At 38.6% G+C, this 27,320-nt stretch overlaps 2 protein-coding genes across 9 annotated transcripts in view; one reads left to right on the plus strand and one right to left on the minus strand.

The window, feature by feature from the left end:
• The window catches only part of phaf1 (phagosome assembly factor 1), a 34,733-nt gene extending 17,812 nt beyond the window's left edge, over positions 1 to 16,921 (plus strand). For 2 of the 7 annotated variants that reach the window (XM_057836362.1, XM_057836365.1), the window contains 3 exons: positions 3,010 to 3,068; positions 5,273 to 5,345; positions 9,707 to 16,921. In XM_057836362.1, the coding sequence (XP_057692345.1) occupies positions 3,010 to 3,068; positions 5,273 to 5,345; positions 9,707 to 9,808 (234 nt within the window). In that variant the 3' untranslated portion in view covers positions 9,809 to 16,921. Of the gene's footprint in view, positions 1 to 2,649; positions 3,069 to 3,591; positions 3,706 to 5,272; positions 5,346 to 9,706 lie in introns of all 7 variants that reach the window. The other 5 variants (XR_009063211.1, XR_009063209.1, XM_057836364.1 and 2 more) reach the window with 5 other exon arrangements.
• Positions 16,922 to 17,283: 362 nt separating this feature from the next.
• b3gnt9 (UDP-GlcNAc:betaGal beta-1,3-N-acetylglucosaminyltransferase 9) lies at positions 17,284 to 26,377 on the minus strand. Of its 2 annotated transcripts, XM_057836360.1 has the most exons (7): positions 26,286 to 26,377; positions 22,983 to 23,248; positions 22,775 to 22,894; positions 20,517 to 20,849; positions 18,383 to 18,609; positions 18,062 to 18,317; positions 17,284 to 17,997 (listed from the first exon to the last, which is right to left on the minus strand). In XM_057836360.1, exons 2-7 carry the CDS (start codon positions 23,079 to 23,081, stop codon positions 17,653 to 17,655), a joined length of 1,380 nt encoding a protein of 459 aa, XP_057692343.1. In that variant the 5' UTR covers positions 23,082 to 23,248; positions 26,286 to 26,377; the 3' UTR covers positions 17,284 to 17,652. The 2 variants fall into 2 exon arrangements, with proteins under 2 accessions (XP_057692343.1, XP_057692344.1); XM_057836361.1 differs by having other exon boundaries at positions 22,983 to 26,358.
• Between the last annotated feature and the right edge of the window lie 943 nt (positions 26,378 to 27,320).

Here is a 27,320-nt window from a genome sequence, read left to right on the forward strand (position 1 = left end):
CTTGTAGTTCTGAAAAGGTAAGCGTTATTATTAGTTAAAATAATTTGATATTAAAACCCCTCCTGATGTTTTCGTTTTTAAACAAATTTTACAAATTGTATAACTAGTAGGTCCCCATTGTTGTTGATGTCACAGGGCGGTGACGTCACTGGGTTATGCTGCCGGGCTTCCAGAGTATGACTAGCGACATAAACATGTCATCTGTTCAGCCCTTTCAATTTGAACCTGAGAGGAACATTAATGAGCATGACAGAACTGTCAATATTTCTCAAAACGAGCAGCAAAAGAAAAATGAACAGGAAAGACAGAATGAGACGAGACGACAGTAGGACAAAACCGGTGTTCTGCCAAAATGTGCTATACCGGCAAACGTCCTACAAGAGGCGAATTTGACACCCAAAGTACTACCGTGCGCTTTCAGCTTGTTTTGTTTAGATGCATACTGACAGAACATTCTAAAGATGCCTTAAGAAAATACTTGAACGTAGTAATATCAGATAGGGGTCATTTAAATACGCTACATGAATAATGTGGTCAACAGCTCAAAAATCTGCTTTAAAACGACCACAAGAAAACACAATGCTTAAAAGTATGAGAGGGAAACACATTCAAAAAGTATTTTGAGGCAATGAAAAGGCAATAAAAGACTCAATAAAAACACAAATAGTAAGTACTCGCCTCTTTTAACCGATGTGCGCATGTGTTGGACGTCTCGCCACGTAGGAAGGAATTGCAGAACACCGGTAGTGTTTGTCGAGTGACAGTGACAAATTACGTCATCACCCCGAGCCTCCATTGCACGCATAAAATATGGCGGCCCCTATAGGTCAAAATATGTACTAAATATTATATTTTTTAAATCAATGGCAATATTTTATGTGTTTCTAATGACGTGTTTTAGTAAAAGAAAACAATTGTGGCTTATTAGAGCGTACAAGTCTTTAAGTCCGAGGTTCCCTTTCAACAGAAAGGAAATACTGTAAATTCACATCTGAAATTTAAATACTGGTTAATTTCTATGGTCAGCTGCCGAAAGAGCCTTTTGGACTTTTATCACAGCAACAAGAAACATCCGGCACCCTCTAAAATTTGATATTTAAGTCAAATGAGCCTGCAAATCTAAATATTTATTTTCCTTTTTACTCGTGAATCTTGTTTATCTTGAGTATTAATCTTGTAAGCAAAAATTAACTTATACTGTCCTTATGAAAAAATAGAACTCTTTCGGAGAAATGAAAATGTACTTTTTAATGCAACAACAACCTACCATTCAATTGTTCTATATTGATGGCACCCCTTTGTGTTGACAAAATGTAAACCTTGATAAATTGGCAAGTTACGACTTACTTTTCAATGTCCATTCATTAAATCCTTTCTTGAAAAATGATGGAACCAAACATTTTAAAGTACCAAAAGTATTGCTTTTTCCCAGCAAAGTTAGTCAATACAGGGAGGGAGTCCTTGAGTACGACCGAGTTGGTCCTCAAGTTCTGTCCTTACGCTGGCAACTTAACCCGAATATCCGCGGAAGTTGGAGTTCACCGTTAAAGTCGACAATTACATCAGAGTACTTAATATAAAAATCACAACATTAAAAACATTAAAATAAAAAAGATTCTTGACAACCAAAAGCACTGAACACAACTACTGACGCCAACAAAACAAAACCGACAGCCTAGGACAGCCTAGAAAATTCAACACATCAACATTACAACCTGAATCAATGATCATACATGCAACCCGATTCATTACATCAGTGTTTTTCATCCTATTCTGAATCACGGCACGTTTTTACATTGGAAAAAACCTTGCGGCACACAAAAAAACAAAAATGTTCCAAAATTATTTTTGTACATTATATTTGATTATAATATAATTGATCAATATTTATACTTACTCAGTGTGAAACTGCCTGTTTAGATGAACACAAAGCCGATATCCTGGCAGGAATTGAAGAAAGACACACAAAGTTGTTCTTCAACAGCTATGTATGTCTCTGTCTGTTTTTATTTTTTATAGCAGTTAGGTTTGAAAAACTTATTGGAGGGGGACTTTAGCAATGTCTTCAACGGCATCAGGGCCAAGCATCTCGCTGACAATGGCTTTGCAGGCAGGTAGTATTAATGTCTCTGCCACAGCGTAGGACTTTTTGGGTTTAGCAGCAAGTTCAGCAACAAGGTAACTGGCTTTGAGGGCTTTCTCATTTACTGTCATAGTTTTTCTCGAAAAAGTTGCCTGTTTCTCTTTTTTCATGAAGGCAAATAAAATAGTCAATCGGCTTGTTTTGAAACGACGGGTGTTTTGTGTGCAGATGACGTTTAAGCTTGTTTGGCACCATGGCAGCTCATGTATGTATGTATGTATGGATAGCAGTTCAAGAACTGTTGGATTGCTAGCCATTAGCCACATTGCTGTCCTCGACAGTGTGTTGGAATAAAACACAGGGGGAGGATTGACGATCATCAACAAATAGATAAAATAGAAAGTACACTTTTGTGAACATCAACACTTGACGAGTCTAATCTAATGATGTACTGTAAACGTGCAGGTGTCCACGTTGTCGCGGACAGCAAGGTAGCTGATTGCTAGAAATCTGTTCAAATTCTTGAACGCGACATGCGCAATACCTTGCTCATCTGCACATGACAGAAACCTTATAGGCCTACCTACTCCGAAGATGCGAGGGCGTCATAAAGTTGAAACGTCATAGGTCGAGGACATCCTAACCCCAGGGCTCCCTGTACAGTCCATAATTAAAAGGTATTGGTCAACTGCTGTCCCCCTGTCCTCTCATAAAAGGTAAATTGAATGAATGGCACTCAATGGCCACAGGGAGCTGCTGACCCCTGGTCTGAAAGTTTCCCAAAAAGTCCTTCAAGGACCTTTCCTTTGGTGCTTTTTGCGACATCATAGCTTTGTTATTTACTCTTCTCTTGAGCATTTGGCGTGTAAAGTTAACGCGTGGTAATCAATGTTAGCTGTTTTTCATTATTCGTATTTCATTGCCAGTGGGATCAGATTCAGGAACTGCTGGGCCACCCGATGGAAAAACCCGTTGTGCTTCACAGGTAATGAAAATAAGGCTTTTGTATGTGCCTAAGAAACCTCTAAACAGTTTTTTTTTTTAAATGTTCTGTATTTTTCAGATTTGTAGGCGCAACAAATGATAAATATCATTAGTGCATCAATACGACACTTGTCATTTGTTCTTTACCTTTTAACATTGTAATTATTGTTTTATTTATAAACTTATGTGTCATTTGTTGTATCATTTTTAAAGGGTTTGATGAATAAGGAATATGTGTCTTGAGCGCACTTTACTTGAGCGGTACTGTATTATACAGTTATGCCCTAACAAAATAAGTTCAAAGAATTTAAGCACAACCAGAATTCGTACATTACAGTATTGTTTTCGTCAACAATGACTAAAATGAAAATATGTGGTCCACGAACATTTTTTTTCATGACGACAAGACGATAATGAGTTAAACAAGCGTTTTGGCATACTAAAACAACTAAATGAATGGCAGTCTTCGTCTGACAAGAACGAGACGAAAATGCGCAATAATTTGTATGACATTTTATGTTTAGTTAGCCTGCATTGTAGCGGTGTCTGGTTGTGTCACTCGTGACATGCTGCGCCCCCCTGCCCCGACTGACCGGTGTGTCCTCTCCATTCGCCAAGCTTGAACACACGCACAATCGGTAAGATTTGTTTTCTTATGTTGGCCAGAGAGAATATGCAATGTTGCTTTAGTCTTTAAAGGTCTGTGCTGAATGATCATCACACTAAATTAGTGTTGTTTTTGACAGCCATTTTAATTTTCGTCTTAGTCTTTTGGAAGAAAATGCTTATTAGTTATATATTTGTCATTTCAAAATGTGTTTGTCTTGGTCTAATTTTAGTCAACGAAAACTCAGATTTTGTCTAGTTTAAGTCGACAATTCTCAATGTTTTCATCCATAAACGTCCATTTAAAAAAAAGTTTAGTCCATGAATAAATAAATAAATAAAAGGTTTCCAACAATTTCGAGTGAACATGACAGACCAGCACAAAACTGTAGTCTACAAGGACATCACCATTTTCATGATGATAATGCACACTCAGCAGGAAAACAGCACATTATTTGCAATTAATTAAACTCACTTGGAAGCCAGAAACTGTATGTAAAATGTTTTCTAAGAGTTTAAGAAGACACCGAGTCGCCGCGCTAAATGCTAACGCAAACGCTATGCTAACGCGAATGTTATGCTAACGCTACAAGTTAGTTTAGTGTGTGATGACCACTCAGCACAGACCTTTAAAGGCTAAAGCAACATGGCATATCTAGCCAAGATAAGAAAACAAAACATACCAAGCAGCACCTGACACATATGTTTCACAAAAAGAGGCTGGAATGGGCACAGGCAAGCATGTGTGTGGGGCGGGGGAAGGCGCAACACGTCACATGGGTGGCATTCTCAAACACTGCTAAATGAGTTCTAACTACACATGCAATAAGAAAATACCACACATTGTGAATTCATGACAGAAACTGGCGAATTTTCATCTCGTTCTCGTGTCGTCAGACGACAACTGGCATCCATCTCGTCATGTTTTAGTCTCCCAAGACACGTTTTCAGCACGTCATCGTGACGTCATCGTCATGAAAAAATTGTTCGTTGACGAAATATCTTCGTTATTGTCATTGTTGACGAAAACAACACTGCACTAAATGTAACTTGTAGCGTTAGCATAGCATTCACATTCGTGTTACGCTAATGCCAACGGCAAGGGTCATCTTAAACATCTGGACAACTTTTTTTTTTTCTTTTTCATACAGTTAATGGCGTCCAGGTGGGTACAGTTAATTGTAAATAATGTTTTCCTGCTGAGTGTGGGTTATCACCAAGTTGGCGTTGTCCTTGTAGTCGCTACAATATGAGCTCGTCTGTCAATGTTCATTCAAAATAGTTTGAAACCTTTAATTTTTCGAGTAAAACCTTTTAATTTTACAGACAAAAACATTTTTAGTAAACATCAACATAAACTAGATCAAAACGCATTTTGAGATGACTAAAATATGACTAAAAGTATTATCGTTCAAAAGACTTAATATTAAAATTAAAAGGGCTGCCAAAAACAAAATTGATACACTTCCAAACACAATATATATGTATGTATATTATAGGATTTCGGTGCACCTTGTAGTCTGAAAAACATGTTAAATGTTCAGTTTGGGTACATCATTATTACAGCCTCACCATAACAAATACAAATGTTCTCAACAGGTCCTCATCGGCCAATAACACCAACCCCTTTGGTTCTACCTTTTGTTTTGGACTGCAGAGGATGATCTTTGAGGTCAGAATACTTTTTGGTACTTTAACTGAACTACAAAGTGATGTCTCTTCCTGGTTCTCTGCATTGTGATGTAGCTCTAGTTCTTGGTATGTCATGCGGTTAGTCGTTACATTTAGCATTGACTGGACCACACAAAATGACGTCCTGAGGTGTTTTTTTCTTTTTAGTTTTATTTTGTTGTCGAGTTGGTCTTAAATTTCAAACAGCATTAAAAAGTTGTGAATTTATAATAACTTGCTTGAGCTGTAGGAACCAGACTACAGTATTGCATAATCAAATTGGTGAAATAACCAAAAATCAACCAACTAACAAGTGGTATAAATCACCTATTTCATGAAAGTACGATACAATATCAATTCTTTGAAGGATACGACATTTACTGATACTACAACCCCTAGCTAAAAGTATGGAATCACCAGTCTCGGACGAGCACGCACTCAGACATTTTATCATGTAGAACAAATTCAGATAAAAAGCTTGAACAAATAATGAATTAGTTCAAAAGTGCAATGACAGCTTGCAGTCTCTGAGGCTTAGTATTCAGAAACACTAAAAGAAATGAATAAAAAACATTGTGATGGTTAGTAAATGTTACTTTTAGAGAACAAGTGCAGGGAAATATATATGGAATCACTCCATTCTGAGGGAAAAAATATGGAATCTTGAGAAACAAATAACAATCAAAACATATCTCTAGTATTTAGTAGCACCACCTCTGGCTTTTATGACAGCTTGCAGTCTCAGAGTCATTGACTTCATGAGTATTCTTTATCAATTTGGTGCCAACTCTCTTTGATTGCAGTTGCCAGATCATCCTTGCAGGTTGGAGGCTTGCTGTGGACCATTTTTGTCAATTTCCACCACAGGTTTTCAATAGGGTTGAGATCTGGGCCATTTGCAGGCCATGACCTTCACTGGATGAGTCTTTCTCCAAGGAATGCTTTAACAGTTTTAGCTCTGTTGCATGATGCGTTGTCATCTTTGAAAATGACAAACATTTTCAGTCGAAGGGATAAGAAAGCTGTCTAAAATTTCAATGTAAACTTGTGCATTTATTGAAGATTTAACCACAGCCATCTCCCCATATCATCAAGGACTGAGGGAATTTTGATGTTTTCTTCAGGCAGTGATCTTTGTAAATCTCACTGGAACAGCACCAAAGTTCCAGCATCATCACCTAGTCCAGTGCAGATTCTTGACTCTTGACACCTTGTCCAATGCAGATTCTTGACAAACATATTTTCCCTGCACTTGCTCTATAAAAGTAACGTTTACTGAACACCACAATGTTTTTGATCCATTTATTTTATTGTTTCTGAATGCTAAAGAGTTGCACTTTTGAACTAATTAATTACTTTTTCAAGCTTTTTATCTGAGTTTGTTCTACATGATAAAATGTCTGAGTGAGTGCTCGTTCAAGACTGGTGATTCCATACTTTTTGCTAGGGGTTGAATATTATAAAGCCTGCTATGACTTCATTCGATTCAAAGACCATTGATCAAATTAACATGATATGTACACATTTAACACAATCGGTTACATTTCACCTAAAGCACACAAACAAAATACAAAGCAATTTTTCACATTTTTGATAAAGTCATGTAAAAAAAAAAAAAAAAAAAAAAAAAAAAAAATTAAATATTCAGTTCTTTTATTTAGAAATGTTTACATATCAATGTCTGATCTTGTTTATCTTTATCTCTGGAAAAGAAATTGATTTAATTGCAGGTAACTTTAGTGAGATGCTTTTTGTGGCCATCTACCAGTCTTTGACATCGGTCTGAAGAAAGTTTGCCCCACTCCTCAACGCAGAATACTTTCAGCTGTGAGATGTTCTAGGGGTTTCTTTCATATACTGCCCTTTCAAGTCACACCACAGCATCTCAATAGGATTAAGATCTGGGGTTTGACTTGGCCATTCCAGGACTCTCCATTTCTTCCTTTTCAGCCAGTCCTTGGTGGATTTACTGTTCTGTTTTGGATCATTGTCATGTTGCAGGGTCCAGTTTCACTTCAGCTTTAATTTTTTCACAGATGATATAACATGTTCCTCAAGCACCCTCTGATACACGATAGAATTTATGGTGGACTCTGTGATGGTGAGCCGGCCAGGTCCTGCTTGAGTAAAGCATCCCCAAACCATGACACTTTCACCTCAATGCTTCACAGATGGTATGAGGTTCTTTTCCTGGAACACTGTATTGGGTTTACGTCAAACATGTCCTCTCTTCTGGTGTCCAAATAATTCAATTTTAGATTCATCTGTCCAAAGAACATTATTCCAGAAGTCCTGGTCTTTGTCTACAGCCATTGTGGCAAACTTCAGTCTGGCCTTCATGTTCTTCTTGGAGAACAAAGGTTTCCTCATTGAAGGTTAAAGTGCCTTTGACACCAAAAAAACATGTTTATCTCATATTTCAGACAGTGTTTTATGCTCCTGAATGAAATGGACCGCTTGGATGTGTGTGGAAACGATCATTTTATATATTTAATTTTTGAACCTCACCCGGATCAGCATCTCACAGTACAGCATTGCTTTATAGCATGCAGATGGACTGCGGATTCAGCTGATTTTGGGGATTAATTTGTTTATTTTTCGCATCATGCTAGCCAAACGGCTGCAGAAAATTGTTGCTGTTCACCACGGATATTGGCCAAAACTAGCCCTACTACTGTAGGTCCACTGGACTTAAGTGGAAGTTTGTAAACATTATATTTTGTATTATGTCACATACTGGGATCATGGCACACGTTTTGATACAGAGGTGGCTTACATTTTGTGACTGATTGTCCACCGAAAGTGCCACTCGGCCGACGACCGGTGCCTTGTCGTGTTGACCATGTGGCAGCATCGTTTGTCTGGCGGTACTCTCCAGCTGCTTCTCCGGCGAGCTCTCCTGTCCGTAGCAGGGGAACGGGCTGGGGATCGGAGCAGACAATTGACAACCCTGCCGCCGTGTGACATGACCTAGGCTAGTTTTGTGTGATTTTTCGCTTCGAAAAGCGAAAATAAGACTTTGAGACGTCGTTCGGTTCGGGTCAGAATGTCTGTTAGCTTTCACGCCTCTTGGTTTGTTTACATTCTCCGAAGCTGGGGCAAGGAAATGACAAAAGCCTGACTAACTACAGTGACATAAAACATCGTTCTGGAGGTGCGACAGTAAAGATGAAGTCCACAGTTCTGACCATTATGGAGTAATTTTGCCATGTCGTACTAAATAAATGCATTTTTATTAGTTCACATTCCATTTAGCACAAGACTGTTATTTGTCATGACCATACCATTTATTGGGGGAAAATACTCCGATAAAAAGAAAGTCCTCCTGTTGGGGACGCTAGAGCCCTATAATGGTAGGCGTGGCTAAACAGCGGATTAAAAGACTAATTTCTCGTCATCTGCGCTTTGCTAAATTGTTGTATACTGTGTAGTCGAATCATCTCAAAATATAATTCTAATTCACACAATAATGCTATTAAATACTTTTTTTTTATCCTGTCGTACGCACTTTAAACTTGTGAAGTCTGTTTCTGATTGTAAAGGCATGCACTTTCACATTAAGAGTAGCAAAAGCCTGCTGTCGGTCCCATGATGATGACGACATTAAAAGGTTTTTGGAGACTTCTTTTAGCATCTTGTGGTCTGCTCTCGGGGTGAATCGGGCGGACGGCCAGGCCTGGGCATTTTGGCAGTTGTTTTGAAGGTCCTCAACTTGTAGACTATTTCCGGACAGTGGAATGGCATATTTTATATTATTGTGAGATCTTTTGAAATCCCTTACCAGACTCATAAACAACTACGATCTTCTTTCTGAAGTTCTCAGACAGATCCTTTGAGCCCACCATGTTGTTTTTTCTCACTTGAACAGTAAGGGGCACACCAAACTAAATGTGAGGTTTAAATAAGGCAAGCCTCCTTCAAATCACTGGGTAATGATGTTCTTATCATGTGCACCTGATGTGATACACCTGTGTGTGATTTTAGTCATTTTAAGTGGGATTGAATGTGGGGGTGTACTAATTTATTCCTCAACAGAAATTGCATTTCCCTTTGTTTTAATTATTTAGTTCTATTACTTGAATCTCTCAAGATTGTTAAAATTCATATTAAACATCTATATAACCAAATATGTTAAAAAACACACAGGCTTCAATAGAGTGTCCTATGTTTTTTCCCACATGACTTTAGATGACAAGCTTTTTTTTTTTTTACAAAACAGCATGTCTAAAATATAGATGTGAATCGATCTTTAGCCTTTCAATCAATTTGATTAGATTGCTGCTTAATCAATGCATCATTACAAGCTTTTGGTTAAAATGATTGCTTTCACTTCATATTGTTGTTGTTCTTTTTTTCGTCCAGGTGATGCAGAATAACCACATAGCATCAGTGACCCTGTATGGTCCTCCACGGGCCACCAGTCAAGACCAGCCCGAGGCCGGTAGCAGCAGTGGCTCCCACTGAACAAGTAGCCAAATACCGCATCTTATTCTGTCTATTCTCAGTCTGTAGAGAGTTGAAATCAAGCAAGCCATAAACACAACACGGCCATTCTTGCATTCAATTCAGAAATGGCAATCACATTTGTTTTCCTGCTGGCTTGGAAGTATTGCAATGAAAATTCAGTGATACGGTCTGTGTTGGGGAATGGATATTTTGTCTTTGAAAGTGTGTCATTTAAGACATTATGATGAAATCTGTATTTGGATAGAGTCAGACAGTGGATTGGAGTTAACAGCCTGAGTGATGCAGTCCTGCCGCTGCAGACCAGAGAAGGGCAAAATGTTGTGGCCAAAGTCAAACACAAGACCTGTTCCTTTGGAATCATCATGGACCAAACACGCTGCCGGTCGCCAGTTACCGCCTGTCTTCCTCCCTCTAAAAACATAGAGGAGGCAAACCCCTCTGGTAAGAGCCATCAGATGCCGCGAGGGCCCAACAGATAAAAAGAAAGCAGAGCTGGCCGAGCCAGATATCATCGAAGACGCAACATTCAGTGGACTGGCCAGATGTGAAGCCTCTTAAAGCAGAACTTGACAAACATTACTGTCATCCCCAAAGAATCCATGCGCCCGTAAATGATCACCTGCATGTGTTCGCCTGCTAAATTGTCTCCTATCGTTTCAACACAATGAAGCACAAAGAGGTCAGTTTACTTGTCTTTGTTTAAAACGAAGGTCAGCTTTTCCAAGTTTTTGTCTCTACCCTGAGACATGCAAGAAACACTGCATGAACTTGACAGACAGGTTAGGATAAAAGTAGAAGAATAAATTGGCAACGTCTTTTATTTTAAGTCTTGCATGTCGGAAGTATTGAACACTGAATTTTTCCCCGTATGCCCTCTCTCACTTATCATCCTTACAGTAAAGAAGTTAAACAAGAGATCTTTTTTGTTCTTAGTTAAATGACCACGTTTAAACAGATTGTCATATGGTGCGTTGCATGTCAACACACTTTCTGTTACTTTAGCTTCACCTTCCTTTTGCCGTACGCGTGTTGTATTTTCCAACCCAGTGATGCATGGCTTTTCATCCTTCAGCTACATCTGCATCATTTAGCTGCCAAATGCAAACGCCAAAGGCATTTCAGGGCGATTTTCTTCTGGTCTGTTGATATCTCTGTTATCTTTTGTCCAATGTCATCGTGTCAGGCAAGAAGTGAGTTATTACGTTGCGTTAAAGTTATTCCTACGGCAAGCATTTTCAGCATTTATTCAGTATTAATCTTCAGCGCCAGATTCAAATAGACACTTTGAATTCAGTCTAAAGACAAATAAGCACACTAATAGTGCAAACATAAAACAGATAAACGTGAAAATAGAATCCCATGAAGTCACTTGAGTACTTACTTAATTTGTTCGTTATCTAGCCTAACTTCTGTGGACTACATTATTTGTCCTCACTAGTAGGACATCTTTGGCATAACAGTGGGACAACTACATATTGAAATCCTACATGTGAACGCAAAGAGCTGCCGTAATAAATGTTCCCTAAGCGGGATATCAATAATAATAATAATAATAAATGAATGCACAAAGATTTTTCCATACATTCCTACTCATCAAGGACACTAGAGTTTACCTAATTTGTTTTCTGATGATTGTTTTCAAATATATGAAATAGTAATGGGCCAAAAGAAAAATCATCAAAATTTGGTGCCCCTTGGGGAAAAAAATACTACACCACTTCAATAATACCTCTACCGAGGTATTAAAAAAAGTATCTGAACCTTTTGAAATTTCTCACATTTCCTGCATGAAATCAGCATCAAATGTGATCTGACCTTCATCAAAATCGCACAGATAAAAAACTGTCTGATTTAACTAAAACCAGCCACACATTTAAAGGTTTTCATATTTTAAAGAGGATAATATGCAAACAATGACAGAAGGAGGGAAAAATAAGTAAGTGAATCAGCACATTTCATATTTTGTGCCCCCCCCCCCCCCCCTTTAGTAGCAATAACTTCGACCAGATGCTCACTGTAGTTCAGTCAGATTCCTGGGCTGTCTGGCATGAATCGCTGTCTTTAGGTCATGCCACAGCATCTCAATGGGGTTCAAGTTTGGACTTTGATTTGACCACTCCAGAACATGTATTTTGTTCTTCTGAAACCATTCTGAATTTCATATACTTCTGTGTTTTGGATCATTGTCTTGTTGTAACATCCATCCATCATTTTTAGCTTCAACAGACGGCCTCAGGTTTTCCTGCAAAACATTCTGATAAACTTTAGAATTCTTCCATTAATGACTGCAAGTTGTCCAGGCCCTGAGGTAGCAAAACGGCCCCAAATCATGATGCCTCCCCACCGATGAGGTGTTGATTTTGGTGTGCTGTTCCATTTTTCCTCCACACATGACATTGTGTGGTACTGCCAAAAAAAATCAAATTTCATAAAATATTTTGCCAAAACTTCTGTGGAGTCTCCAATTGCGTTTTTCGGAACAATAAATGCGCAACAGTGTTTTTTTAGACAGCCATGGCTTCCTCCGTAGAGTCCTCTCATGACCACCATTCTTTACCATAGTTTTACATATTGTTGATTTGTGCTCAGAGATATTGGACTGTGCCAGTGATTTCTGAAAGTCTTTAGCAGACAGGCTTGGGTTCTTTTTTCCCTCTCTGAGTATTCAGCGCTGAACACTTGGTGTCATCTTTGGTGGATGGCCCCTCCTTGGGAGAGAAGCAACAGTGCCAAACTCTCCATTTGTAGACAACTTCTCTGACTGTCGATTGATGAACATCCAGACTTCTAGAGATGGTTTTGCATCCTTTCCCAGCTTTATACAAATCAACAATCCTTGGTCGCAGGTCTTCAGACAGCTCCTTTGACCGAGCCATGATGCATATCAGACAATGCTTCTTATTAAGACTTTTATTACCTGGAGTGTGTCTTATAGTGGGCAGGGCAGCTTTAAACTACTCATCAGTGATTGGGTACGCACCTGACTTAAAATGTTTAGTAGAAATTGGTTTCGATTGCTCTTAAATTCTCCTTAGGCAGTGGCTTCACTTATTTTCCCCCCTTCTGTCATTGTTTGCATGCTATCCGCATTAAAATATGATAACCTATAAATGTTTAGGTAGTTTTAGTGAAAGCAGACACTGTATTTTCATCTGTGTGATTTTGACAAAGGTCAGATCACATTTTATGTTAATTTTATGCAGAAATGTGAGAAATTCCAAAAGGTTCAGATACTATTTCATACCACTGTATATTGTCGATTGAAAACACAATCAGTCACTTTTCCCTTTTCCTGCATGTTTCGTCTAGAACTTGCCTTTTATTTTGCTAACATAATGAAATGTATGCAAAAAAAATGCTTGTTGATTAATTTAAATTGCTAATGATGTTGGTGTGCCATAAGATTTTTTTTTACTGTAACATTAGCACAGAACAAGGCCTTTGGTCGTCAAAACCAACTTTTTGGTTACATTTTAATTGAATGAGTTTTTTATTCAATTGTCATTCTTGTTCATGATAGTTGTTATGTCAAGATTACGATACTTTCATAAGAAGCATTCAAATAAAGTGTTTGAGGGGGGCATTAAGATTAAGATTTTAGTATTGTGGACATTTGTCTGGTAATATTTGAATCTTCTCATAAAGTAATCGTTTGGACTCAAAACTTTATTTTTGTAAGATTACACTTCCTTTCTTAACATTACGTATGACTGAAAGTCTTGTAGGTCCTCCTCATGTGCGTAGCATTCCCGTAATTTTCGGACTTTAAGTCTCTACTTTTTCCCCTCATTTTGAATCCTGCGTTTTATGGTCCAGTGCGGCATATTAGTTGATTTACAGTATTTGGGATAATAGGTAACACTATTTGACAGCAGGGACACAAGACTGTGATAAGACCATAGTTATCATGACGTGACACTGTCATGGGCATTAATGAATCCTTATGACAGATGTCATTAAGTGTCATATGACAAAGTTTATGTCCAGCTCAGATTTTTTTTTTATCCATTTAAAAGTGAGATAATTTGCCAGATTACGCTAAATGTCATGTGTCATAAGCATTCATTAATGGTCATGCCAGTGTCTTGTCTTATTAATGACAATCTTATGACGCCGCCGTCAAGTGTTACCTGTTGATATCTTTTGGTGTAAATATCCCATAAATGATACAGTGAGGACTGCTGTGGCTGATAATCCAGTGCGTTTTATGCCATTTTAATGTCAAATTTGGTGTGTAGCGGCTTATAGTCAGGTGCGCCTTATAGTCTGAAAATTACGATATTTGTTGTATTCCTAGTGTGACCCTTTATTTTATCAATTTTCTATTTGTATGACCAAAATTCTATTTTATCCCCATTTAGAATTACTCAGCCAATTCATCTCATTTTGAAAAGAACCCAATGCAGGTTCTTTAGCCTTTTTTTTTTTTTGGGGGGGGGGGGGGGGTTAATTTTCAACAGGAGGTTATAACACGTGTAATAAAAAACATGTTTGTTTTTTTTTTTCTGGCAAAGAAATTTAAATTTTTTACATTTGGACTAGGAAAATAGTAGGTATAGAAGTGGTTGTTGGTCTCTTTTGGTTTACTGAAAGATGATGTTGAGTCAAAGAAATACATAAGGCATACACTGCTGGCCAAAGGTATTGGCACCCCTGCAATTCGGTCAGATAATGATAATTTCTCCCAGAAAATGATTACAAATTCTTTGGTAGTACTATCTTCATTGATTTTGCTTGCAATAAAAAACACAAAGAGAATGGAAAACAAATTTAAACCATTATCATTTTACACAAAACTCCAAAAATGGGCCAGACAAAAGTATTGGCACCCTTTGAAAAATCATGTGATTCTTCTCTAATTTGTGTAATTAACAGTACCTGTTACCTCCCTGTGGCACATAACAGGTGGTAGCAATAACTAAATCACACTTGCAGCCAGTTGAAATGGATTAAAGTTGACTCGGCCTGTGTCCTTGTGTGTACCACATTGAGCATGGCGAAAAACAAGAAGAGCATAGCACTGTCTGAGGACTTGAGAAGCAAAATTGTGAGGAAACATGGGCAATCTCAAGACTACAAGTCCATCTCCAAAGACTTGAATGCTCCTCTGTCTACTGTGCGCAGTGTCATCCATAAGTGTAAAGTCAGTGGCACTGTGGCTAACCTCCTTAGATGTCGACAGAAAAAAATTGACAAGAGATTTCACTTAAAGACTGCAGATGGTGGATAAAGAACCTCGACTAACATCCAAACAAGTTCAAGCTGTCCTGCAGTCCGAGGGTACAACAGTGTCAACCCGTACTATCTGTCGGGGTCTGAATAAAAAGGGACTCTATGGTAGGATACCCAGGAAGAACCCACGTCTGACTCAGAGACATTAAAAGCCAGGCTGGGGTTTGCCAAAACTTGCATGAGAAAGCCAAAAACGTTTTGGAAGAATGTGCTCTGGTCAGATGAGACAAAAGTAGGGCTTTTTGGGAAAATGTATCAACATTGAATTTACATGGAAAAGAACACGGTCCCTACATTCAAACATGGTGGAGGTTCCCTGATATTTTGGGGTTGCTTTGCTACCTCTGGCACTGAACTGCTTGACCATGTGCATGACCTTATGAAGTCTGAAGACTACTAACAAATTTGGCAGCATAATGTAGGGCCCGGTGTGAGAAAGCTGGGTCTCCCTCAGAGGTCATGGGTCTTCCAGCAGGACAACAACCCAAAACACACTTCAAAAAGCACTAGAAAATAGTTTGAGAGAAAGCACTGGAGACTTAAAAGACTAAAGTGGCCAACAATGAGTCCAGACCTGAATCCCATAGAACACCAATGGAGAGATTTGAAATTGGCAGTTTGGAGAAGGCACCCTTCAAATCTCAGAGACCTGGAGCAGTTGGCCAAAGAAGAATGAGAATGGAATGGTCTAAAATTCCAGCAGAGCATTGTAAGAAACTCATTGATTGATACCGTAAGCGATTGTTTGCAGTTATTTTGTCTAAAGGTTGTGCTTCCAAGTATTAGGCGGAGGGTGCAAATACTTTTGTCCGGCCCATTTTTGGAGTTTTGTGTAAAATAATATTGATTTATTTTTTTATTTCATTCTCTTTAGTGTTTTTTCATTGCAAGCAAAATAAATTAAGATAATACTACCAAAGCATTTGTAATTGCAATCATTTTCTGGGAGAAATTGAGCATTATTTGACAGAATTGCAGGGGTGACAATACTTTTGGCCAGCAATGTAAGCATTGTTTGTCTACTTGTCTGTCCTCTTTCCTGATATATTTCCACCTATTGAGTTAGATGTTTTAATTTTTTTTCAGAAATGTATAGAAACATTTACATTAATGCTTTGGTGTGAAAAGTGTATAAAGAATGCAGAAAAGAAAACTGCTGAACATTGTGCCTCATCTCCCACTGAGCCTGTTTTTGATGGACTGTATTTCATTAAATCCTATGTAAAAAAAAAAAAAAAAAAAAAGAATTTCCTTGTACATAAAGTGTAAATGAAGAAAGCTGATAAAATGCATAAGTTGTGCGTGATGGAGTGTTTGTGCGTGGGTTAATATTGCTCTTCATAATAGCATCTTAGATGCTGGTATTGATCCATTCTCTCATTTACAATTTATTGCTTGTTTTTTGTTTTGTTTTGTTTTTTGTACGTTTTCTGAGTGGTGGCCATATATACGCCAACAACCAAACTCTCAGTAAATCTATTAAATGTATAGCTTCGTTTAAAAGGTGTCCCAATGAAGAAATTGTGTTGTAAATAATCTTGGTGAGCTCAGGACAGCTTCATGCTGTGGTCACCCATTGTTAAAAGCGCACCAATTGAGGTGGTTTGTTATATATTTTTTCCATTTCATGAGAATGTCAGTGAATATTAAGTTGGACGGCCTCACTTTGTGAATCATTATTCTCTCATATTATTGTTTTGTATTGTCTGTTCTATTCCCATTGCACCCAAACTCCAAAGGAGGTATTGTAATCTTATTTGGAATCTATTTTAAATCCATTCCTTGAAACAGAGCAGTTGTACATATAACCCCACTTACAATGAAGTTGGGACGCTGTGTTAAACATAAATAAAGACAATATGTACAATGATTTGCAAATCACATTCAGCCTATATTTAATTGTATACACTACAAGGACATTGGATTTAATGTTCGGCGAGGGGCGGTGGCTGAGTGTCAGTGGGGCATCACCCACTCCGGGTGGGGATCCTGTCCTGCCCCGGGCCTAATGGGCCGTGGGATGCCCGCGGTGTGCCGTGTCGGTCGGAGGGTTGCGGCGATGGCTGGTGGGCGTCGTGGGGGGCGGCTGCGCATCCCCTCATCCCTTCCCTAAAGCCGGTGAATGGGGGCGCGGATGGTCTGGGGGACCAGCCTTGGTCCCGGGGAGATGGTGGTTGATCATATCCCCAACTTCTTTTCATGCTACATCGCATTGATTCCTATCAAACCGATAATCTGGCCAAATTTAAACACAAGTTTAATAAAGTAAACCATATTTTGTCATACATTTTAGCATTGCATGTGTATGAGTAAACAAGGACAGCCAATTTCTAATACATTGAAGATTGTTTCATACCATCCTAGTGACAGCAATCATTTGCGACAATGATGTCACATTGAATATTAAAAGCGCAAATCCTTCTTTGGTTACCAGTACTTCTTAGGGCAAAGAAACAAAAAAATTCAAGCCATCTATTTTCACTTCATTTTGCTAGTCTGCCAGCTTGACAGATGTGTCATTGACTCGTGTGCTTTGCATTTTTGAGCTATTCAAGATGACCACAAAGCCTGTCTCTTTTAACTCAACAGTGTATCTTCCTTTCAGGAAGTTAATCATGTGTGACAAACACTCTCTTCTCATCATAGTCAGTCTCAGTCTCTTTTCCTGACTTTCCTATCTTCCATTTGAAGGCTGTTGATGTTGGTCGGGTCCTGTTGTGACAGCTCAGTTTGGGGTCATGCAGCAGGTTCCACATGAGCCATATCTGGGGCACACTAAGGCTGTGAACCACCATGAGCTCCCGGTAAAAACACGGGTCGAATGTCTGAAGGTGAGGCGCTGCTGATGGACGGGGAATGCCAAAAGTCCGAAAACCTTGGTGGCGCGATGGCTTGATACCGATAAGCTGGAGGCACATTCCCAGAAAGACATCATCGATGGGGAATAGCTCCACCTGGAAATAAAATGTTTTAGAAAAACAAAAAAATAATATACAGTGTTCAGGCGGTGTTAAATACCTGTTGACAGGAGGCGCTTAGTCTCCGAGCTGTATATCCAGACATGACGAACCCCCCTCCCCCAGCATATGATGGGTACAAAGCGCTGCCGTACACAAACTCTGGCACATAGTACTTTGAAGAGCGTCGACGAATGGGTTTGGCATTGACAATAATATCCCCTACAAAAAGATCCTGGTCTGACTTTTCATCTTGAAGCATCTCCATAATGTTGTCCACGTTTACATAAACATCAGCATCCCCTTTGAAGATAAACCTAGACAATAAAAAACAAAATTAAGACAAGACATTAAGTTTGCTGTGGCTTGCTTCAACACTGACTTGACTTGAGGGCAGGTGTGGTTGATCCATTCCAGAAAGTGTATTTCCTTCAGTGTCAGGTTGAAAAAGGTGTCTTCAAAATCCCACAGCAAGATGTCCTCAAAAGTTTGACTTTCGTAGGTCAGCAGCTGATTCCACAGTGGCAGCGCAGTGCGATTCTTGGGGACCCCCAAGAGGAAGACGGTGCGGATGGATTTTGTTTCTTTACCCCAGGTCCTACGTACCACCTGACGAAAATAAGAAGAGAAATGTTACTTGAACCAAAAAGTAACCCTTTTATCCACATATGTTCAACAACCTTTCCTATTCAGAGTAGGCCAAAGAGAAAATGTATGAAGTATAGCACCATTTACTCATTGAATCTAGTCATGAAAGCTGACACACTGATGTGTTCTTTTCTGGTGATGTCAAACAGCTACAGTGGTATGAAAAAGTATCTGAACCTTTTGGAATTTGTCACATTTCTGTACAAAATCATTGTTAAATGTGATCTGATCTTTGTCAAAATCACACAGATGTAAAAACAGTGTCTGCTTTAACTAAAACCCCCCAAAACATTTATAGGTTTTCACATTTTAATGAGGATAGCATGCAAAGAATGACAGAAGTGGGGAAAATAAGTAAGTTAACCCTCATCAAAGGAGACTTCAAGAACAATTGAAACCAATTATTACCAAACAATTTAGGTTTGTGCCCAATCACTGACGAGTGGTTTAAAGCTGCCCTGCCCACTATAAAACACACACCGGGTAAGAATTGTCTTGATGAGAAGCATTGTCTGATGTGCATCATGGCTCAGTCAGAAGAGCTGTGTGAAGACCTGCAATCAAGGATTGTTGATTTGTATAAAGCTGGGAAAGGATACAAAACCATCTCTAAAATTCTGGAAGATCATCAATCCACAGAGAAGCTTTCTACAAATGGAGAGAGTTTGGCACTGTTGCTTCTCTCCCAAGGAGTGGCTGTCAATCAAAGATGACGCCAAGAGTTCAGCGCAGAATACTCAGAGGTAAAAAAGAACCCTAGAGTGTCTGCTAAAGACTTACTCTGTAATGGACTGTGCCAGTGATTTCTGTATCTCATTTCTGCAGACATTTAAGTATATCTTTTCATGGGACAACACTGACAAAATGACACTTTGACACAATGATAAACAGGCAATGTGAAGCTTATAATTTATTTTCCCCTCAAAATAACTCAAAATATAGCCATTAATATCTAAACCCCTGGCAACAAAAGTGAGTATACCCCTACGAAAAAACGTACATTCCTAAATGTCCAAATTGAGTACTGCTTGTCATTTTCCCTCCAAAATGCCATGTGACTCGTTACAGGAGTGCTGTCAGCATTGCTGCAGAGATTGAAGAGGTGGGGGGTCAGCCTGTTAGTGCTCAGACCATACAAGGCAATCTACGTCAAATTGGTGTGCATGGCTGTCACCCCAGGAGGAAGCCTCTTCTGAAGACGGTACACAAGAAAACCCGCAAACAGTTTGCTGAAGACATGTCAACAAAGCACATGGATTAATGGAACCGTGTCCTATGGTCTGATGAGAAGGGCGTAAATCAACTTCACGGTGGTTTCAGAAGAACAAAATATGTGTTCTGGAGTGGCCAAGTCAAAGTCCAGACTTGAACCCCATTGAGATGCTGTGACATGACCTAAAGACAGCGATTCATGCCAGACAACCCAGGAATCTGACTGAACTACAGCATTTTTGTAGAGAAGATTGGGCCAAGATTAGTCCTGATCAATGTGCGAGACTGATCTGCGGCTACAGGAATCATCTGGTTGAAGTTATTGCTGCCAAAGGGGGGGGGCACAAAATATTAAATGTGATGGTTCACTTACTTACTGTATTTTACCCCTTCTGTCATTGTTTTCATACTATCCTCATTAAAATATGAATATAAAAACCTATAAATGTTTGGGTGGTTTTAGTTAAATCAGACACTGTTTTTACATCTGTGTGATTTTGACAAAGAGATCAGATCACATTTGATGGTGATTTTATGCAGAAATGTGAGACATTCCAAAAGGTTCGAATATTTTTTCATACCACTGTAAAAGCATTGTATCACTTGATGATACAAATGATAATGGGCCACAAATAATAGTACAAGTAATCGGTTACCTGCCGCTTATCAAAATCTGCAGCGACAGATTTCACTGCAATGAGCATGTACAGCTCATGGCTTTGTCCAGCTCCTTTGGACCCTTCCGGCTGACATTTCCTAGGTTGATCTATGAGCAACTGGAAGTTGCGCTTATCCTTCTCTCGCAGATAGCCCGGAAAGTCAAACAGTGGTAGTGTTGGAAGAGGAACACTGGTCTTGGTCGGAGTGACTTTCTTCTGTCGGGACTTCGTCTTTCCTTTGGATTTAGACTGAACTTTGGACTTGGGCTGAGGGCGTTTTGACTTGGGTTCACATGGAGGTAGATGAGGTTTAGAGCGGCTGACTGGAGACTGCACATTTGAATAGATAATAGCAGAGGACATTTGAATGAAATCACTACATGTACATATATTAATTTTGATTTTCTTTCTGTGGATGGTACAGGCGCTAATCCAAACAAGCCTAGAAAATGGTTGATAAGAGCGGTGTCTGTGTATGGTTTAGCATCTTATGTGTGTAAATTATGCAACCCAGTTGTATGCGTTAGTGGTGTATTAAAATGTCTTTGGCCCATTTCAGATATGCCCTGAAGTCCGGTAGTGTTCCGGTATTTACCCAGTACGCATTCATATGCGAACGCAATGTGTCAATGTGCTCAATCAAGTCGGAAATTAGCCGAAAGTCTGATATATTACAGGGTACAGCTAGTACGTAGGCTATGCAGCAAGTATTGTTGTGCATCAGAGTGCAGAGGTTGATGACGTAGCTATCACGTGACTACAATACATTTCCTCATTCTTAACAGTAAGACAAAATAACATCTGACTAGCAGTAAAAAAACAAACTTAAAAATATAGATAGCAAACTAGAGCCCATAACTGTTCGCCGATCTTAGGACTTAGAAAGAGACAGTTAACTTTTGAATGGGACGGTGCAGGACTTGGTCACTGAGTAAAGTATGAATGTTTATAGGCTATTTTGTTTGATCAAAAAATATATATATATATTGTGGGCATGTCGTTGTTCAGTTTGGTCTCTTGCAAGTGAATGGGTCAGATCCGTACAGTACATTACAGTGTTGTTTTTGTCAACAATGACGATAACGAAAATATTTCGTCGACAAACAATTTTTTCATGACGATGACGTCACGATGAGCCAAAAACGTGGCTTGGGAGACTAGAACATAACGAGACAAATGCCAGTTTTCGTCGGATGAGACGAAAATGCGACATCGTTTCTGTCATATGTTCACGAGGCGTGACATTTTCATATTGTACATGGAGCACGTCAGCTTGCCTCGTAGCGGTGTGGGTCGTGTCACTCATGTGAGATGTGTTGCGCCTCTCCCTCACTCTCCTCACTGGAGTTTAGGATGTGTCTAAAGCTAAGCTAAGCTCCATCTTGCATGTTTGGAAAAACGTTAAGATTTGTTTTCTTATCTTGGCAGGAGCAAATATGCAATGCTGCTTTAGCCTTTAAAGGTCTGTGCTGATTGATCATCAGACGCTAAATGTAACTCCTTAACATTAGCTTGAGAGTTGCCTCTTAAAACACTGGCCAGTCTAAAGCAGAGCCAATTGGCCTTTCTGGCCAGTAAATTTAGAAGAGATGGAATTTAGCTAATAGCCTACTTCAGCTGTTTTGTTTGGTAAACAACAATATGTTTGGGAAACTACAATATTTGCTCGTTTGTCAATGTTCATTCGAAATTGTTAGAAACCTTTATTTTTGGACTAAAACTTTTGAATTTTACAGATGAAAACCTTTTGAGTAACTGTCGACTAAAACTGGACGAAATTTGAATGAGATTTCGTCGACTAAAACTAGACAAAGACGAACACGTTTTGAAATGACTAAAATATGACTAAGACTAATAAGTATTTTAAGACTAAAAATATTGAAAGTTTTGCCAAAAAAAACCCCTGGTACATTAACTTTTTCTTCAGCGGAATCTTAAAAAAATAGCAAGCATGACATCTTGCCCGGGTCGCACACTGCATGTGAAAGCGGGCAGTATCGATACATTTCCCTTTGAGAACTGCAGCGGTCTCTGACTTCCCTTTACATTAATTTAATGTTCAACCCTTGTGAGGATAAGCTGTACAGAAGATGAATGAGTGAACATGGTAAGTGGTGAGTCAGTGGAAAAGATACATTCTAATGACAATTTACCAACTAAAAAGGATCAGCCAACAGTGAACTGGTTAATTCTTATGAAATAGGCTGCGCTGCACTTTGACTCTTCCTGAAGCCCTGAATGCAAACTCGTCTTACTGGTGGGGACTCCTTTGCCACTCTGGCTTCGTCAGTTCCAAGCAAGGTCCGACTGGAGGTGGTGGGGCGGAAGATTTCCAGCTTCCAAGCTGATTTATCCCACTCAGAGGACAAAAGGACCTGGAACATTACAACATCAGGTAGGATTAATAACACAAGATTTGTGCACATTACTTCCTGTGTGGTATTTGATTGCATTTGGGTCTACCTGTCGCAAGTAGAGCAACAGGAAGAAGAGCAGCAGAAGAAGCATGGTACACATAACATCTCCCTTGATATAGCATCCCTTCCTCCTTAGTGTCACCATTTTTTGGCTTCAGTTGCGAGTTCAATAGCAGTTGATGTAGTTGATGATATTTTAAGCATCTCCGCTTTGTGAACTTCACCATTTGACCTACAAAACTGATCTTTTCTGGAGTTTGCAAGCGTCTGAAAGGCAACCATCTATCTCCATTGTCCTCCAGGACCAAAATCCTGACACAAACAGAACAGAGCCAGAAACAATGGATCAGGACAATCGATTGTATATTTTTGAGTGAGGTATTCGTCTCTAACAAACCAACAGTGATAACGATGCTGCCAAAAAGATTATGAACCAAAGCATATGTGATAGGGATGTCCCTATCATGTGATCGGAAATCAGGCCATTTTTCCGAAGATCGGATTTAATTTATGTTATATACTGTATATAATAATACCCGTATTGGCCCGAATATAAGACTGTTTTTTGTTTTTTGCATTGAAATAAGACTGAAAAAGTGGGGGTCGTCTTATATTCGCATTCTAGACGTTATACCCATTCACGACGCTAGATGGCGCCAGATATCATTGAAGCGATGTTCTGTCATGAAAGATCTCAGCTACTCTCAAGTTTAACCAGTTTGCATTATTTTATTGCAATGCCTTTCCTTATTCAGATTTGTTTCAAGACTACAGTTACAGTTAGACTTCACTTTGATGGTTAATGATGTTATTGCAATTTTGTTGTTTTATCACAATAGATTGGTTTCTTTACATTTCAAAAACCAGAAGCCATTCATTTACAAATGTGATTGCACTTTAGTTTACATATTTATATGTTCAGATATTAAGATTTGAATGAGGCAAAATAACATCCTTTTTCTCTCAGATATATTGTTATAATCATTTGCTTCAAATTTACTGTAATTATTTTCTGTATAAAAATGAATTTGGTGTTCAAAAAGTCTTTTTTCAAACTTGAGTCTTGAAAAAGAGGGGGTCGTCTTATAATCAGGACCGTCTTATATTCGGGCCAATACGGTAATAAAACTTTATTGTGCTGGCTAGAGTCGCCAAGTGGGTGAACTTGCAAAATCACAAGGGGTGCAAATACTTCTGCTCCTCACTATATGTGTGTTTATGGGGAAAAGCTATATGAATGAAATTCATTAGGTCCTGCTGTATGGAGGCTAACCTACATGGTATTTGTGTACTGGCATACAGTTTTCTTTGTTACAGTTTCACAAACTTAAACAAATTACTTCATATAAAAACAAAACCAAGCATTGTGTTTTATTGAAGGACATACAATATTAGCTGGCTGTCGGGCAGTGCACAAGGAAAGGCACTGTTTTGGACAGTACACTTATTAATTGATTTTTTAAGAGCTAAAAAGTAACAAAATCATCCAGAAATACGACATTGCCAAAGGAAACAAAAATATATATGTTTTATCCATACACTTCATAATGGTATTGTTGGGTCAGATCGGTCATGCACTGCGCCTTGCATTCAAGTAGGGGGTCCCCCACATCAAGAGGAGCTATTCACAAACACATGCACACAGAAATCTAATGCCAGATTTCTGTTGAAAAAGTATGAAAGCTGTACCGCATACAAACAGGAAGGATTGTCTCAGGAGTGATTGTTCGAGGATTCAAGGTAATTATTATATTTTTCGTACCATGCATGCATTTTGAAACGTGATCAAAAAGCAATGGGAGAAATTAGCCGCTACTGCACTGGTACCATAGTTCGCAATATTTACGTAAAATAAATGCTAACTTCACGTTTTTTTTTTTTTTGCTTTTAACCAAGAATCGAGACTGTTTTACGTCCATATCTATAAAGAATTAGGGGATTTAAGCATTTATTCACAAGAATTTTCACTGGAAAAGCTCTGTTTACATAAGGCAGCCACTAGCTACATTCACTAACAGACTAGCATTGTTTTTCGACATATTTACGTAAAATAGATGCTAACTGCACGTTTTTTTTTTTGTTGTTTTTTTTTTTTTTGCTTTTAACCAAGAATGGAGACTGTTTTACGTCCATATCTATAAAGAATTCGTGGATTTAAGCATTTATTCACAAGAATTTTCACTGGAAAAGCTCCGTTTACAAAAGGCGGCTGCTAGCTACATTCACTAACAGACTAAAATTGCACTTCGACATATTTACCTAAAATAAATACTAACTGCATGGTTTTTTTTGTGTGTTTTTTTTTGCTTTTAACCAAGAATTGAGACTGTTTTACATCCATATCTATAAAGAATTCTGGGATTTAAGCATTTATTCACAAGAATGTTCAAGGAAAAAAACTCTGTGATTCCACTCGGTCAGCTTTGGCGGCCTCGCCAACAATGCAGGCCCCCTATTTAGCGGCCCTGTGTCCCGTCAATACATTATAAAGTTTATGGTTTTATCCTCTGCTACACTCCCCGAAAAAGAGGAGGAGAAAGTACTGTAAACAATTCAGTACTGTATGTAACATGTTTGGAAGTTTTGTTCAAATAAAAAAAAGATTTATACTTTTTTTCTTTTTCGGTATCGGCAGATTCTCAAAATGGGCTGACTCCAACTCTGGTGCAAAAATTTGCGATTGGGACATCCCTAATATGTATTGTTGACCAGCGGTCAATTCCTGCATTAAAAGGATGTTTCACTACATGAAAAATATTTTTCAAATATCAGACCTTGTCTCAAAAAAATATAAATGTTGAATTTATCATTTTGATTAATTTGATACGAGGTGTGAACCATTAGACAAAAGTGGTAAAAAAAAAAAAAAAAAAAAAGATTTTTCCCTTTTTTTGTTCTTTTTCTCAGCAATAATTGTCACACATTTTTTCAGATGATCTATGCTTCCTATTCGTTTAGCAAATAGTGGTATACAAATATAGATTAAATTTATTCACATATCAATGCTGTAAACCTCAATTAATTGACATTACTGGCCATGTACAACTCTTCACAACGTGTACAAATTAGGGGGTGTGTCTGTTGTTATATAAGTATACGTCTTTGGGTGCCGTCTGATTAAAAGAACAATGTTTCATTTATAGTTTTGTATAAACGCTCCAAAATGTTAACGACAAAGTATTTCTACACAATATTTAACATTTAATTGTTCCGGAAAGTAAACAGATTCTGTCAGAAAATGCGCACATTTAAGTATTTCATCGACCACCGCGTCAAACAACTACTCTGGTTTATTTAACAAGTCATAGTAAATTACATGGATGTATAATTTAAATTCATTCAAACTTACCAAAGAGGACGAAGACAGGACGAACTGGAAACATCTGTACGTAATGCGTCTGAACACTGGCGCTCATGTTGCGTTTAAGTGCTGTGGGAATTACGCACGTCTGCTTTTCAACTATCGGATCCAAAGTGTACATTGCGTTCCCTTCGCTACCATGTCGCTATCATGTCGCTTTAGATTGTGTAAAAACAACATGTAAGCCAAGTAGGGTTACAAAAAGGTGTATCCAGATGCATGAGTGTCATATTGCCTGCAAACAGTTAAACATGGTAAAAATGGCATGTTTGGCTTTAGTGGTCAGAAGAATCGAAAGGGAAGGAATTGAAGGCAACATCATCTCGAACTTAACCACGTGGACGAAATTGGAAGGAACAGAGCTCAAGAGCAGCAGACACACTCAGCAGAATGGGGGTAGGGTTGTCAAAGTAACGAAAGCAATGAGACTGAAAACCAACATACCACAGTCGTCTCCATAATGTCTTTGTTCACATAAATTATAATTTATGTGCATTGTTTTTAGTCTACTGATGGCACATTAAATAGTTCATATTTTTCTCTGACAAAATCTGCTGTCCATGTAATGTACTTTAATTTATGCTTTAATCCTATATGAGAGACTATAGTAGAACACACTGTACATCCAGTGTCCACCACTTATTCGTGTTGCGACATCAGTGTTGAATTCCATTCCCCCAGTGCAAACTGCCTTTTTGACATCCACAAAATACTTATGGACAAACTTCTACTCACCCAACAATATGCGAGTAGGGTTTTGAGTTTCATGGCCAGGACAGAATGCTTGGTGAAGAAGTGTGCACTGATTGTACAGTGCAGTTACGCAGTACAAATGGATTGCTGGTGAGCACAACATGAGAATGCCAATTCTGTTGTAGCAAAGAAATCATCAATGTTGCCCAATACTTGTCAAATAGTGGGGCGGGACCTATAGCGATGCCGGGATTGGCGCATTATGACTTCGGGGAACATACTTTTTTGCCATACTACAATAAAATGTAATTGCGCATCCACTCAGTGGGT

The sequence above is a fragment of the Corythoichthys intestinalis genome, chromosome 5 (genome assembly GCF_030265065.1).
Source record: "Corythoichthys intestinalis isolate RoL2023-P3 chromosome 5, ASM3026506v1, whole genome shotgun sequence".
NCBI classification, from domain to species: Eukaryota; Metazoa; Chordata; class Actinopteri; order Syngnathiformes; family Syngnathidae; genus Corythoichthys; species Corythoichthys intestinalis.